The sequence below is a fragment of the Ursus arctos genome, unplaced genomic scaffold, assembly GCF_023065955.2.
Source record: "Ursus arctos isolate Adak ecotype North America unplaced genomic scaffold, UrsArc2.0 scaffold_5, whole genome shotgun sequence".
Taxonomy (NCBI): domain Eukaryota; kingdom Metazoa; phylum Chordata; class Mammalia; order Carnivora; family Ursidae; genus Ursus; species Ursus arctos.
Window position 1 is genome coordinate 89,092,466 of NW_026623067.1, and position 16,849 is coordinate 89,109,314.

The 16,849-nt window shown below is 38.8% G+C and overlaps 1 protein-coding gene across 1 annotated transcript in view; it reads left to right on the forward strand.

The window, feature by feature from the left end:
• Window positions 1-16,849, forward strand: part of CAMK4 (calcium/calmodulin dependent protein kinase IV) — a 210,150-nt gene that overhangs the window by 166,373 nt on the left and 26,928 nt on the right. The window contains exons 6-7 of the mRNA XM_048221217.2: window positions 11,217-11,307; window positions 13,318-13,392. Of these exons, the coding sequence (XP_048077174.1) occupies window positions 11,217-11,307; window positions 13,318-13,392 (166 nt within the window). The remainder of the gene's footprint in view (window positions 1-11,216; window positions 11,308-13,317; window positions 13,393-16,849) is intronic.

Sequence of the window (16,849 nt, forward strand, 5' to 3'; positions counted from 1 at the left end):
TGTGCCTGAGCCTAGAGTACTTTCCTGCATTTATCCTCAGTCCTGCTCATTCAGCTTCTCTGTGGACTCTTTTTTTTTTTTTTAATAAGCAAAGGGTATTTTATTTTTTTATAATAATATTTTTATTATATTATGTTTGTCACCATACAGTACATCCCCAGTTTTTGATGTAAAGTTCCATAATTCATTACTTGTGTAACACCCAGTGCACCACGCAATACGTGCCCTCCTTACTACCCATCACCAGCCTATCCCAGTCCCCCTCGCCCCTCCCCTCTGAAGCCCTCAGTTTGTTTCCCAGAGTCCACAGTCTCTCATGGTTCATTCCCCCTTCTGATTACCCCCCTTTCTTTATCCGTTTCTTCCCCTACCAATCTTCCTATTTCTTATGTTCCATAGATGAGAGAAATCATATGATAATTGTCTTTCTCTGCTTGACTTATTTCACTTAACATTATCTCCTCCAGTCCCGTCCATGTTGCAGCAAATGTTGAGAAATCGCTCTTTTTGATGGCTGAGTAATATTCCATTGTATATATGGACCACAACTTCTTAATCCAGTCATCTGTTGAAGGGCATCTCAGTTCCTTCCACGAATTAGCTATTGTGGACAATGCTGCTATGAACATTGGGGTGCATATGGCCCTTCTCTTCACTATGTCTGTATCTTTGGGATAAATACCCAGTAGTGCAATGGCTGGGTCATAGGGTAGCTCAATTTTTAACTTTTTAAGGGACCTCCACACTGTTTTCCAAAGTGGCTATACCAACTTGCACTCCCACCAACAATGTAGGAGGGATCCCCTTTCTCCACATCCTCTCCAACATTTGTTTTTTCCTACTCTTATCATGTCTTATCATCTCTTGACCAGAGCATTCAGTCTCAGGAGCTCCTGTGTTTCCTTTGTGCTCCAACCTGCTGTCTTCCTTCTCATTACAACAATGCATTTGCTGCTTCTTTCTCTGTAACTGCAGATGATTTTTGGACCTTTTTCCAAGTGATGTATTATCTCTTGAATATGACCTCCATTTAACCCGTCAACCCATTTCATAGCCCCCATTCCTAAAATCTCATCTTTCCCAAAATCTGACCATATACATTAGAAATAAGAGAATGAAATTATCACATGCCTACCGTCTCTAAACATTCTCAACAGCCCCTCAGAAAGTTGTCCCACAGCATGCACTTTCTTTGATCTTATACACAAAAACATTTTATATATGAATTTCTTTGTTGATTACATGTACATTACTTCAGTTTTCTTTTTTGTACTCTCTTAGCATGAGACTTGTCTATTTAAATCAGGACACATTACTTTTTCCATTGATATTTTGCATAATGCATAATTTAAAATGATAATCATTTACTTAATAAGTGCTCTTGAAAGAAATGGTGTTTCATTGAAGTCTTGAGTGAATGTTTTAGATTTTTGCTTGAATCTAAGCAAAATAGTATAGATAAAATTATACTTCCCACTAGTAGTATGTAGACCATTCTTACAAATATGTACTTAGTAGACTTTTATAACATGCACATATATTTATGTATAGACAGGAATATGAATTTCTAGCCTGTTGAAAGTACCCCTGTTACCTCACTCTGACTTTGCACACCAGGAGACTCATACCAAAATCAGAAACAAGAACTGGAGTCTATTTTTCATGACCTCTTTGCCTATCAAGTGCCCTAACCTGATACCCCAGGTTTCCTACCCAGTGGCATTACTAATTATCCTCTCTGTTGGTATCCTCTTTCCTTTCCCCATGACATTGCTACTCTAGCTACTCCATCGCTACTCCAAAACCCCCAGCTTTGCTTTATCTAGACACTTGTAAGCCACACCCCAAATCTAAAGCAGAGATGCTTGCATGGGAACCTTACTCGGGGACAGCAGCAGGCTCAGTGCTCTTCAAGGGAATCACTGGAGGGAGGGCCCAGCATGGTGCCCTCATTTACAAACAAAGGACTTCGGCTTGCCCATTGTTCGTTAACATGTCCTTATAGCTGGCCAAATCGCTACTCAGTTCCATTTTCTTACACTGGCAAGTACAACTTATGAATGTTTGAGATATGAAGGAAACTGAAGAGAAAACTAACAGATGAATTTTCGACTCTCCTTGCCCAAACTCCCCTGAGGCATATGTTGTGTTGGATATTCAGATCACCTTCAAAGGATGTGAAGAAATTAATTCAGCCATAACTATCAACGCTACTACAGAAGAACAAAAACTATATAATTATTCAAGATGTCATTATGAGAATGAAACCCTTTTGCCTGATCTTAGAGTTAAAATGTTCTTACTGGGTTTTGGCTTTTCTCAGAGTGATGCTGTAAATCTCATAGCACCTTTGAAGTGGCTAAGTATTATTATCCAATAAGTATCGTATGTTTCATAAGCACACAGATGCTGAGCCTTATTTCAGTTAAATTTATGAAGTGATGTTGCTGTGGAAATTTATTGCTACAATGTAAGCATGAGAATTTGAACTTCTATTACAGATTAATAATGGCAAAAGAATATCATTTGTAGATTACCACCATTCTTTGAGTATCTATAAGTTAATGATTCAAAAGTAGAACAACATATATGCCTATAGGAAAACTGAGTTATTTATTGATCATTCTAAACTATATGTTGAGTACATACTTAGTGCCAGGCACTGTACAAGAAACTAAATATCTGAGGAACCAGATAAAAATTTCCTTGTCTTCATGGGTTTTTAGTCTAGTGAGGGAGGCATCCTAAACATAAAGCTTGCAAAGAAACAGACATTCTGTAAAGAAAAATAGGAGGCACCCATGAGAGCATATAAGGGTGGGCACATATGTTAGTTTGGAAGGACAGATACAACCTCCCTAAGAACTGACATTATAAGTTGAGTCCTGAGGATGAGGAGGGCTGGCTGGGAAAAAAGAAAAAGAAAAAGAAAAAGAAAAAGAGAAAGAGAAAGAGAAAAAGAAAAAGAAAAAGAAAAAGAAAGAAAAAGAAAAAAAGAAAGAAAGAAAGAAAAGAAAAGAAAGAAAGAAAGAAAAAAGGTATAGAAGCATTCCAGGAGGAGGGGCAACCAGAGAAGGATGCTGAAGTGGGAATAAAATTTGGGCTTGGGAGGAATTGAAAGAAAGTCAGTATGAGTAGAACAGAGCAAGAGAGGGGAAAGTAGCAGAGTATGAGGCTGGTGGGGAAGGCAGGAGCCAGATGACCAATGCCTCAAAAGCTGAGGTAAAGTAATGGGAAACCACTGAAGAGCTTCCCAAGGAGAAGAAATGGCCCGATTTCCTATGTTGCTGTGTGGAGAATAGGTCGAAGGTGGGGCCATGTTGGAAATAAAAGAGAGTTAAGGGACCACTGTGGTGGTCCAGCTAAGATCATGGCAATGCCACGGAGAGAGGCAGGGCGATTCTGGAGACATTTTGAAATTGGAATTCACAATACTCTGCTGTGAGTAGGATGGAGGCACTGGGGGAGAGGAGAGAAACAGTTTCTGACTTGAACACTTGAGTTCACCGAGGCATTACATTTTGAGGTGGGAAGAACGGAAAGAACAGGGCTGGAAGAAGGCCAAAAGTTCAGTTTTGGACATGTTGAACTTAAGGTTTCCGTGATACAGCCAGCTGGAAATGAGACCTGGGCAGGTGGAGATAGGTCCTGGAGCTTAAGAAAACAACAGTTTGAACTAGGACATCCTCTTAGGATACTATCATGGAGTAGTGTTTACAGTCTTAAACTGCTAGCAATATAGTGGCTTCATGTCTTTAGTTACCAACTCGGTGTAACTATTCCTCTTCAGAGCACGTCATTCAGAGCAGATGCCTGGTATTCAAAATAAGCCAACATGAAATGCCTGCCACCTAGATAAAATTTATGTTTTTAAAAATTCATTGCCTAAATAATATATCATTTTTATAGTTAAATTTCATAGAAGAAAAAGTTAAAATTAATTATAACCCTATCACACGATTTGCTTATACACATGTGTACTTTTGGGGGCTATAAGAAGTAGCTGGAGGGAAGGGAATAGACAAGCTCAGGGAGAGTTCATAGCCAAAGAGAAGGCTACCGGCACAGTCTTAGTAAAGATCTAATTTAAGAAACAGAATCAGAAAAAAATCCGCATATTTATTCACATACTTCCCAGATGTTTATTGAGCGTCTACTGAGTGCCAAGGCCTGTTTTAAATTCCAAAGCAGGAATCACAGACTGCAGGGTGTTTTGTTATACCACGTTCAGGCTTTTAAAATTTTCAATTTCAGTGCCAACATTTAAAATTTGTAATATTTTACATCAGAAAATCTGAATTTCTGTCTTGCCTTGAAAAATCAGAAGAGCTAACAACGTAGGGCCTGCATTCCTGTGGGACAACGGCTGGCTCAGTCTGAGTCTCCTTTGCCTCTTAAAGGGCCATGCTTCCTAGGGACAGATGCAGTCCCTGGGACCTCCCAATGTCTTCCTTTTATTTTACACTCTGCCAACTTCATTCTTTCAGGGTATCTTCCTGACCCCTAGAGAGTTTGTGACTCTCAAGGGATACAAAATCAAATACGACACTGTTGCTGCCCTGCATGACCAAAGCAATGGAAAGATGCTGCAGATTTTAAGCAGCTGCATGATATGACCAAATTTGCACTTTTAAAAAATTATTCTCATGCCACTGTGGAGCACGGGCTGCAGGGGAACAACCCTGGAAGTTGGGAAGCTGGTAATTAAAGCTAGTCATCAGAGTAATTAATAGGGAAACATGTTTGTGGCCTGGCTTAAGGTAAGAGCAGTTAAGTGGGAACAAAGGGCAGGTAGATGCATGAGGCACTAAGGAGGGACAGCTACATGGTCATAGATCATGGATTGGATGTGCTGGTAAAGGAGATGGAGGAGTTGGGTAAACCCAGGTTTCTGCCTTAGTCAAATGGATGATGTCATTTGTTGAGTTTGGAAATACAGGTGCAGGAGTAGATTTAGGGTAAATAATGAGTTTAGTTTTTGAGATGTTGAGCTTGAAGAATACCTTTATTTGTGGCTTTCAGTGAACTCACTCTGGAAACCAAGGAAAAGCAGAAGGTGCTGAGCAAGTCAGAGACGAGAGGCTGGGGGAGGAGACTGAGGGGAGAACAAAGAGCGAGGAGCACCAGGTGGCCAGTGTGGCAAGAGCCCCAGGAAATGGGAGTCCAAATGAGAGATAAGACCATGTGCTCAGAGGCCAAACTGGTCAAATAAAGAGTCAGAAAGTGTGTCTTGGGTTTGATGGGGTCCAAAATACAATTCTAATGTGTTGAAGAAAAAGGAGAGGGAAGAAAATGGAAGCTCTGAGTGGAGACCTAGAAGAGTAGGAAATAGTTGCGGGCAGCGAGAGCAGGACGGGAATGTGTGTATTTGGGAGACTATGGAGGTGATGGTTGTTTTCTTTCTCCTTTTTCTTTTTGGTGGTGATACTACCCAGTCTAGAGCTATGTATATGATGAAAGGGCAGAAAGAGGGAATAGCAAGAGAGAAGTGGGAGAAAAGGCAGAAGTGATGGGGCAGTGCCTGTGAATGGGGGGGGGGGGTGAAATAGGATCCCAAGCAGCGCTTGGGATGGCTCCTGGAGAAGAGCCAGAGGAGGAGAATGGACCATAAGCAGAACGATGGGCTTGGAAATGCAACTCTTTATCAGTGACAAATACTGTTTATCATAGTAATTCCTTGTCTTCTAATGGAGAAAAGGTATAGTAAGAATGTTTCAAATCCTAATCGCCATATACTTTTTTCCTTTTATATCTTCTAAATGTTCTTGGAAATTCTGAACACAAATATTGTAATTTCAGTTCGTATTTCCCTTAGACCTATTTCCAGGGTGAAGAAGACTAATACAGAATACATTCTGTTACTCTATAATTTATAATGCATCTTCTTGGGAAAAGGAGTTGTGGCAGATTAAGTGAAGAACACATACAAAATAAAGCTATTAAAGTGGAAAAGGGAATTTTTTAAAAAGCAGAGAGGGAGAAGTAAATGTATCCAAACCAGGCTAGTTAATTGTAATTGAAACTGCTTGTGCATTGAGTTTTTGGCCACCAAAACAGAAGAGGAAAATGTGATGAAATAAAAAGCAAATATTTTCTGATCAAAGTGTCCTTTGATACTTCAGGAAAGAGCAAGTCTCAAAGGATTTCTGATTGTAATTTATTGTACAAGAGACATGGAACAACAGTGATAGAGTCCCAGCAGCTACTGTTTATAGAACAGAATATCCACTCCATGCTGAGTGCCTCCATGCCTCACCTCTGATTCTCAGTACGACCTTTGAAGTGGGTGCTACAGATGGGGAAACTGGGAGTTGCAGGGCAGACAGATTGTTTTCAGGTCGCAAGGCTAATATAGGTGTACTTGGGGGGTATTCCCCCACAGCGCCTCTCATGCTGTTGTTCTTTAATACTTGATTAATAAAGGTTATGATTAGTCAAGATTCACTAGGTGCTGGAGTTGTCAGATTTATTATTTCTTTCTCCATTAAATTGTTAGGTTTTAGAGGTCTTCCAAAGTGGTGTTTAATTTTTAATGTTATTGCTTGCCTTTGTTTACTTTAATTATGATTACTTTCAACACTTAGTTTATTCTAGAATATGCAATTATCTCATTTCTCAATTTTTCCCACCCTTTTGTCTATTTGTATCCATGATTTAAGTAAACTGTAGCTAAGATCAAGAATATCTTGATGGGCTCTTTTTCTCCATAATTGGGTATTTTTTAATCAGTTCTATATGACTGATACAATATTATAAAATGTCTTTGCACAATTTCCCTTGAGTACACAATTTTGAGGGGCGTTTTCTCCCTCGATTTCTTTTCTTTTACTTTTCCGTGGATAGTGATCTTGATGTGGTCAGATAAGGTTAATTCTCGATGAGATTAGAGGTGTGTATTTCATTTAAAACCCACTTTGAAAATAAAGGGCACTGTGCGTATTATTCAGCTCTTAAATTGCCCTTTTTATGTCTTCAGATGCTCTAAGACAAAAGTTTTCAAAATATAGTTTAAGGATTCCTGGAGGGTCTCTGAGACCTCCCTTTTAGAGGGTCCGTGAGGTCAAAACTATTTTGTCATGATATGAAAGCATTTCCCTTCACTTGTGAAAGTGCGGTGGAATTTTTCAGAGTGCGCATCATGTGTGATTTTCCAGTAGACAGTGCAGAAGCAGATGGGAGAATCCAGCTGTCTTCTATTAAACCAGAAACTAAAGAGATTTGAAAAACTTTAAAACAATAGCACAGCAATCATTAATTTTTTTGTTTTAGAAAATATATTTTTATTAGAAAATGTTTATGTCAATATGTCATGAATTTATTGTTTTTTTAAATAAATTAGTAATTTTTTTATTTCTTGGTTTTAACTACTAACATAGTAACTAATGTTAGATATAATTCATATAAGCAAAAGCTCTTGGAGATTCTCAATATTTTTTTTTTTTTTTTTTTTTTTACTATAAAGGGGTCCTAAGACCAAGAAGTTTGAGAACTGGTGCTTTCAAAGTGTTGCTGCTTCTAACAATTGTATCTTCTTGGGGGAAGACAAAAGATCATATTCCACGTTTTCCTTTTTGCTTGGCTTCCTGACTTGAGACAATGTAAAAGTTAAAAATACTAACTATTGGTTAAAGGCAATCAGTGGATTTAAACAAAAATAAAATAGTGACTCCTGCCATTTTGTCAGTCAGTACATTTAAATGCTTCCTACCACACGTGTACATGATTATATCTCGACTTTTCATAATCTTTCTACACCAAGTAATTTATAGCAAATGATTCCTGCCTATATTTTTAAGCCCATGACCTTCAGTATTCCATTGCTTTATTTTGTTTTTAAATTTGTTCCTTTGTTAGTGCATAGCTCCTAAATCTATTATTTTTTCTAAAATTTTTCTTCTGTTATCTGGTCTAGCTCTCCTCTACAGAGTGCCAAATGGTGTCGTTTTGTTTTGTTTTGTTTTAATTTGGACTTAGAACACAAAACTACCATTTCTCTTCGAGAAAGCCAGAACAGTATTTAATGAGAATCTTTATATAATTAGTACTTTGCTAAACCAGCGCTTGTAAGTTTATCTCATTTGTTGTTATTGTGTTGCTATTTTTGGTGTCATTTTCTTCCCAAAACAATGGAGCTTCTTAATTGGGTTAGATCGGGAGTGGGGGAGATCAATATTTTCCATTGATCCCAAACTGCAGTTCTTAGGTATGTTCCCAAAACAACTATATGAGAAACTTGCATTTTTGCCTTCAAACTCAGCTTCTGCAAGTTATAGCATCTTCCTTCTCAGGGGTCTGGTGGGTTTTCCCTGGGTGTCACTAAGGCTGAGCATGGCCCTCTGCCTTCTCCCCGATCCTCCCCTTCCCATGACCTTCCCACTCCTTTATCATTCTCCTCTCCTCTCCTTCACTATGATTCTCCTCTCATGCCCACCCTACACAATCAAGCACCCGCTTGGGAGTCGTCTAATGGGCAAGGCCGTGGTTCCACTGCCACGTGCCTATGTCTGAATCCCAAGTCCGTGTGTCTGGTTGTGACATTGCGCATGTCTCTGGCCTCTTTGTGCCTCAGCTTTCTCATCTGCAGAGCAAGCATTGATATGATTTACCTCACAGAGCTGCTACGAGGACTAAACGAGTTGATAGGTGCGAGATGTTTATAATAGTGCTTGGAACACAGTAAGTGTGTTGGGCATTTATGATATTATTGTCTACACGTGATAATTATCCACTAGAAGGAGTGAGCTCGACCTGGTAACAAAAGCAACTTTCTTTTGTCTCACAGTTGTCCTGGCAAATCAACTCTGTGAATCCATTCCTCTCCTTCATGAATAAAATTTCAAGCCATTTCCATAGCTTTTCCAGTCACTCTTGGGTAAGAAAAAGGCCAAAATTTTAGACTCATCCAACTTCCCCCAACGTGGACCTTAGAGATCTATAATTTGTAAACAGAGGGGATAGGAATACTTGTTAGTTTCTTCTCTTCCTCTTTATCCACCAACTGATCGTGCTCCTTCGAGGGTTGTTGTGAGGGTGACCGTGAGGAGAGGGGAAGGAGGGGGAGGGTTAGCAAAGGTCTTCCCAGACTGGTGCAGTTACAGTCTGGCGTCTGTGGTCTCTGGGTGTGGCTGGTGACAAATGCCTGATGTTCTTTCCTGTGGGACACCATCGATGGCTCTGCAGAGACCCGCTGCAGGCCAGTTCTTGCTCTTCAGGTACTCTGAGGAGTCAGTGATTCCTCAACCACCTGTGCCACCCCCCTCATGTTCTGCTTCCTGCAATGCTGAGACGAGATGGCATCACCACCAGCACAAAACATTCTTCAGGGAGACTCGCGTGGTTCCCTTCTGCACAGCCCACGTTGAACGTGTGAGAAATGCGCACGCTTGTTCAGCTCTTCTTTGAGGGCAGCTGAATCTCACTGAGGCCCTCTCTTCTTACTCCCCTGTTCTAACCACCTCTGTTTTTCACGAGTGAGCTGGATATCAGTTCCTGTTTCCCCAAATCACTAAGTGAGACGTGTCAAGCACCACAAATTGTGACCCTGAAGCTATCCACCTTCTCTTACTCGGCATAGAAAAAAAGATTCCCACCCTTCCCCTAGGAGTTAGGAAAGGAGAAAAACTGAAGTACCCTGGCAATTTTTTCTCTTAAATGGGCAAAGGATATAAATGCGCAGTTTACAGAAGAGGAAAACCGAAAAGCATATCCTGTACCAGTAAACAGAGAAAGACAAATTAAACCAAACCTAAGATACAGTGTTTACACTGCAGCTCAGCAGAAGTTAAAAGTGCAGATTTGGGGGGCGCCTGGGTGGCACAGCGGTTAGGCGTCTGCCTTCGGCTCAGGGCGTGATCCCGGTGTTACGGGATCGAGCCCCACATCAGGCTCCTCCGCTATGAGCCTGCTTCTTCCTCTCCCACTCCCCCTGCTTGTGTTCCCTCTCTCGCTGGCTGTCTCTATCTCTGCCGAATAAATAAATAAATTCTTAAAAAAAAAAAAAGTGCAGATTTGGTAAAGATGTTTGGAAAACATGACCACACTGTTTGTGTGAGTTAATATGGATGGAGTTTAAAAATTTTAAATCGACCTTTTGACCCCACCAGACCTGCTTCCAGCTATCTGTCCTAGAGGAACACAAGCAAAAACACCCAAATATCCAAGTGCTAGAAGGTTTATTGCTGCATTATTAATTTTTAAAAACTTGAATGTCTATCAAAAAGGGATTAGCAAAATAAATTACGATGCATTCAGCAAAATGGACACAAGTGTTAAATAGAATAAGCTGTAGTGATTTGTGGGAAAGGTTTCAAAGAGATATTGTTAAATAAAAAAAAGCAGTGTAAAAAATTAATATTAGTCATACATTTATGTAAGTAAAGGGAAAAATCAGGAGTATTTCCTTGCATACATATATTCGTATTTGTGAATTCATAGAAAAACGTTCAAGCCATTTCAAAGTGATGAGTGATTACTTTTGGAGAGGGATCTGAGACTAGGGGAAGCAGGATCAGGTAAGACTTCCACATTCACAGTAAGAGTGTGTTACATGTGTGATAACACATGATTTACAAAATAATTTAAAATATAATAAAATGAGTTGCCTGAAGCGATCTTTAAGATCATCTCAAATATGCGACTCTATATTGACGGTTGGGTTTACTAATCCTCAGAAGAACCTGTGAGAGCGTTTATCATCTTTAAACAATATTTATCATATTAAGGATAGTCCTCTATAATAATTACTCACATCTAAATGCCTGTTCAAGCAATAATTATTAAGTCTTTGTTATGGTTGTAAGCTTCTAAAATGACACATACAATTATGCTTTATTCAGATAATAAACCAGACAAATTTCAATACACAGAACCTTGACTTTATTATAATAATAATTAGCGGATTTGAACTTATATGGTAATGCGCATAAAGAGAACTGCAACTAATATTCTCTGAGGAGTAAATATTTTATTTCTGGCAATTGGTTTTATACACTTTAAACTGCATTTCACTTTTAGGTAACTGTATATAAGCTGTTCTTGAATTATGTATAGTACAAAACTTATTTTCCTTTATGGTGTTTATTTTTAAATCATCTTATGTGTGTGTTGTGGAATCACATAACATAGTAAAGATTATTCTGATTCTGAAAAGATTAAACATAAATGTTGGGACCATAAATACAGTTACTGGAATGTTACTCCGTTATTTCTCTATTTAGTACCTACATGAAAATGGGATTGTCCATCGTGATCTCAAACCAGAGAATCTTCTCTATGCAACTCCAGCCCCCGATGCACCACTCAAAATCGGTGAGGACATTTCCTGAAGTCTTATGACCCCTTTCCCAGAGCAGAAGAAGTTTATTCCATAGAATTTTAAAATATTGTTCCATCCAGTTTTGCCTCCATTTAATTTCCTTGGATATTCGGTGTTTGTAAAGGAATAATGCCTTGTTTTGGAAGTCTGAGTCCTTTCCTGATATATTCATTTGGAATCAGTGCCTAGAAGTTCTGGACACAAAGGAAACATAGCTCTTAGAAATGACAGGGGCTTCAGAAGGTGATGGTGTATTTTGTACGTAAGTTTATATAGAAGAAAATCACAGATAACGAAACACTTTTTTGTTACTTTTATTCCATAAATTAGTTGGAGCTTAATTTTAGATATTCAAGGACTTCAACACAAAATGCTTAGTATGTATCAGTGAATTTAGGATCTGAGTCACTTGTTCATATGAACAGAGATGAATTGAGGTCTGTATTTCCCGGAGCGCAGGCCACAGAACACTGGTTCCTCAGCTGAGCGAACAAGAGTAAATACTCTAATTCCCTTTGAGGGAGATGGGAGTGTTTGTGGAAGTGCAAAGGTTGGTCAAACCAGTTAGGAAATGCCAACTTAAGCAAGATTTTTTATTTCTGCAGGACTTCCCAGAACTCTAAAAATGCTAATGTGTAAACTAACATCTAAATTAGTGTATCGTGAGGCTTTTCCCAAGTTTTACTTGACTCCAGGAACCTTGTTTTTTCTCCCAATAAGCATTTTGAAGAACTACAAAGGTGAATTTGTGAAATTCCAATCTACTCAAAGAGTTCTTTAAATCAGCATTTTAGAAAAAAGTATATTAAATGTTACTTCCCCTGTCTTTTCATTTGCAAATAATAATAACAGAACTTATTTTACAGGAATTCTCCATAGCAGAATCTGTGTTAAATCCTCTGAAAGATGTTGTTCTTTTGGCGCGGGCCTGTATAATGTTACTGTGATAAGTGCACCGCATTAGAAGTGTTAACACCTTTGAAAATTAAGTTATACATATCATGGAAGAGCCAGACAACATAATGTGCCTTATGAATGCAAGAACCCAAAGAAAAAATACGGAAGTCCTGCTAGGCAGCCAGCTTGTTCTTGTAATCACTCCTGAAAGGCAGGGAACAGCAGGGAGACTTCCATTTCCTTTGACATCACTTTCAAAGATTTTATCCTTAAAGAAATTTCTTTAAATGGATGGATAGATACTAATTTAGACAGGAGAGGCTTTCTTTCTGAAGGACTTCCTGCTGCTTTCCCTGATAGGGATCAGCACCTCGGTGGCAATGTGTGTTTATCTTTGAAGTCTAAAATGGCATCAGTTCTGCACCTGCCCCTCTTGAAGAATGGCCTTGAATGTTTCCTGATGTTCCCTGAGTGAGAGAGAAGTAGCCCAGCAAACAGACTATAATGGTAGCAGCTTTGGGTAATGTTTTACCTCAGTAATATTCTGAGGAATAAATAAAGAGGATTCTTGCAAAACAAGTGTTCTGTTCCTCATATGAGAGTAAATCCGTATCCATCAGATACACTAAGGAATGAGATTATTTTGAAGCAGAATGAGCCTTTTGATATTTCTGTTCATGTCTTTGACATCCACGAAAGCATAATTTTTGTATTTTGATTTCTCCCCATGGATTACTAATTCTGTATCCCTAATTCTATATTGTATTTTAGAGTTACTGTTTCGTAAATCTCAGAGTTAACATTATACAAAATATATCTATCGCAACTGTTACTTCAAGAACAAATAGTTTATTTGCTAAAAGCTGGAAATTATAGAGGAGAGCACAAAACGTACTTAGGAATCATATTTTTCTCCAGTTTAAAGCAAGATTCGAATTATTATTTTTCAGTTTCTTCTCCCAGGTGACTGGTCCCCTTCTTCATTCCTCCATCATCAGATACAAAAACAAATGAGTCCATTTGATTTTGAATAACAGAAGTACTCTGTCATCTTATAAAAGCTGAGAAAAGACTTGTTTCATTAAATTTTTCTCTTGTGTTGTTAGCTGATTTTGGACTCTCTAAAATTGTGGAACATCAAGTACTCATGAAGACAGTGTGTGGAACCCCAGGGTACTGCGGTATGCTCTTTAATACTGATATTTACTTTTTTTGTTATGTGAAATCTATTTTTATTTAGTGATCTAATTTTTTAACTCCTAATATCTGTATTTAAAATGCTTACAATGTGGGGGACGCCTGGGTGGCACAGTTGGTCATTGGTCTGACTCTTGATTTCGGCTCAGGTTCGTGGGATTGAGCCCCGTGTCGGGCTCTGGCTCCACGCACATCAGGGAACGTACTTGAGATTTTCCCCCTCCCTCTCCTTCTGCCTCTCGCTCCACTTCTCTGTCTCTAAAAAATGAAAATAAATAAATACATCTTTAAAATGCTTACAATGTGATGCAAGTCTCCATGAGGAAGGCACATGTAAATGATACTCAGACCACCTCTTTTTCTGCATGAAGGGTTCAGTGATGTTGGTTTTGGGGCACCCATCTTAACAGGGAAAGTGGGAGCCCGAGGAGGCAAGGACTGGATGCTCTGCACGTGTCTTTTGGGCAGTAGCTACTCTTAAACCCACTTAGGAGTAGAAGGACAGTCACCAAGAAAGAAGGCAGGGAAACAGCTTTGTTTCTGGTTAGAAATAGAGCCATGAGCCCTCAGTCACTTTCCTTATTTGCTTTTATTTGGGAGGGTGTGTGAGGAGAGAGTGTGTCATTAATTCAGAGGGCATATAGGGCATCAGGGAGAATGGGGTAGTCCCTAGTCCTCATTGATGTCACTCACCTAAACTTACTAAGACAAGGGCTTCAGATGGGGTTCCCCACCAGGGTCCCCCAGTCTCTAGAGATGGACTGTGTGACAGTCCTCACACCCGAGAACCACGTAACTCACTCATTTTAGCAGCTTTTGAATTCATAGAAATCAGACTGTAGAAGGCACAATTAGATATCCACTGAAGAGAATGTATGATTAAATTCACAGAATTAAAGTTCACTTACCAACATTCTCATTTTGAGTTCCAGACTATGACTTTCCCAGGATTCCATATCTGGTTGTTATGGGTCAGAGATGAAAATCCAGGTAGACAAGGGCCTGAAAACAGATTTATAGAATTCCCTCTTCAAAAAAGCAATATAGATAAAATCAATGTAATTTTCCTTCATAGAAATGTTTATCAGTTATTACTTGTAGCTTAAAATATTTTTTTAAAGATTTTATTTTTAAGTAATCTCTAAATCCAATGTGGGGCTCAGTCTCACGACCCCAAGATCAAGAGTCACATGCTGAGTGAGCAAGGTGCCCCTAAAATGTTTTTTATTTTAGTGTTTTAAATCTCAAAGTGTTACTTGATCATTGTAAGAAGTAAAAATCCAAGTGTGTGTAATCAGTATTAATAGACTTACGCATTCTTCTTCATCTTTCTCCATGTTTCCATAGTCACATAAACATTTTCTAATTTTGCTTTCAACTAATTAGCTTCCCTAGTGAATCTAAAATATTATTTCCTTGTACCTCAATTGTCCATTAACCTAATAATTACTCAGAATTAAGTATGCCTATTTTTCTATTAAATATTTACATTGTGCCAAATACTCTCGTTCTGGATCTTAAACTTCTTGACAACAAGAGTAGTTTATCAATTAGGAGTAAATTCAGAAAACTCCAAGTAACTGTAGCTTAAACAAGATAGAGGTTGATTTCTCTCATGTTAGAAGTCTAGAGAAAGGCAGTTCTGGTGGTTTCTCCAGCTATGGCTCTGCAGGTCTCGGTACCAGGGATCCAGACCTTTTCTGCCTGGCTCTAGCATTCTTTAGAATGCATCCTCAGAGTCCAAAATGGCTGCTTGAAATCACCCATTAATTCTGCATTCTATGTGACAGGAAGGGGGGGGGAGTATACTTTTTCACTGTTAAATAGACTTGCTAACACTCCATGTCACTTCCACTTATATCTTATTGGCCTGTCCTCAGCTACAGCCTCCACACTGCCAGAAAAGCTGGCAGTGTGTCCTTTGGCTGGACATGTTGGTACCCCAAATGAATTCAGGGTTCTTTTACTAAGTATGAGTATTGCATTAGCCAGCTCACTAGCTCTACCACACACTTAAGAGTAGGATTCCCATTCCTAGGAAAAAAACCCGTTGAACCACACCATGTTCCCTGTAGGCATCCTCCTGTTTCATTTTGTTTTTATATTTTTTCCTTAGAACTGTTAGCTGACAACCTGTCCATGACCATTTACTTCTAAAGGTTCCATAGATATTTCCCCTTTCTCTAATTCATATGTCCTTATTTATCGTCTTCCTGTATTTCTTTCATGCCTCCCTACCTCCAAGGCTATGAAGGAAAAAAGAACCCCAAATTTAGTACCACATGCCAGGTGGGGTTGCCCATTTGTGAGTACTAACTGCTGACCAATCGATAGAAACATTGAAAGAGAATTGATGAAAGAATGATAAAACAAAGTAAGGATTTCCCAAAAGAAAAAAAAGCTGATGGGCTGTTTAGTAATCATTATCTAATAGCAAACACACAGTATTCCAAAAAGATAGGTTGGTTGGAGAAATTCTCTGAGAATTAGCAGCCCCGAAATGGGAAGTTCAGGAAGAGCTTACAGTAGCATCCTTTCAGTGGCTTTGATAAGTGATGAGGAGTTCTTTCTTACAGCATTACAGAATACTCATTCTATGAGTGAATGATTCACTCACTGATAAAATGAAGATTGAATGTTAGAGCACTGAAGCCCATGTTAGACACTGAAATTACAAGAGTGAACACCATATGGTCTTGTCCTTCCAGGATTTCATGGGCTATTAAAGAAGAAATACCCATACACAATAAATCAAAGTTTGTTATGATTAAGTTCTGTATTTGTCTGAGCTGAAGACTTAAGGATACAGGGAGGAGGGAAGAATTCATCCTCCCTAAAGAGGTTTTTACAGAGGAGGGCATTTGAGCTGGACTATGAGGGTTGAGTAGGAGTTCAACAGGTCAAGAGGTAGCCACGAGGTGTTCTTTGTAAGCAGGCAAAGGAAGAGAAAAGTCATAGAGGAGTGGTAGCATCTGGCAAGTTCAAGGACTGTTGGTTACTTTGTCATTTTACACAACTGCAGTATATATAGTCTTTGGTACAGGGGGTACGGATGGACTTGGAAACATAGGATGGACCATATTTTTAAATAATCTATAAATCAGGCTAAGGAATTCAGACTTGCTTTGGGAGATAATAGTGATCCAGCAAAGGTTTTTAATCAGGGTAGTTATATTTTAAAATAAAATATGTATCTTACAGATATCTTGATAATGACATTATGACAGATGGATTGGAGGGGGAAAAGAGTTCAATAGAAGACAAATTAAACAGCTATTATAAATTCTCTTTCCTGTCCTTCTGATGTCAGAAATCTACACACAGGGTGCTGTTACTCCCATAAACAGCTTCTCAGAATAATGTGTTCGATCTGTTCTACATCCAGTCGTTTATTTTTTAAATGTAAAATGATTATAAAAATACTATTTCAGACTCTTGTCG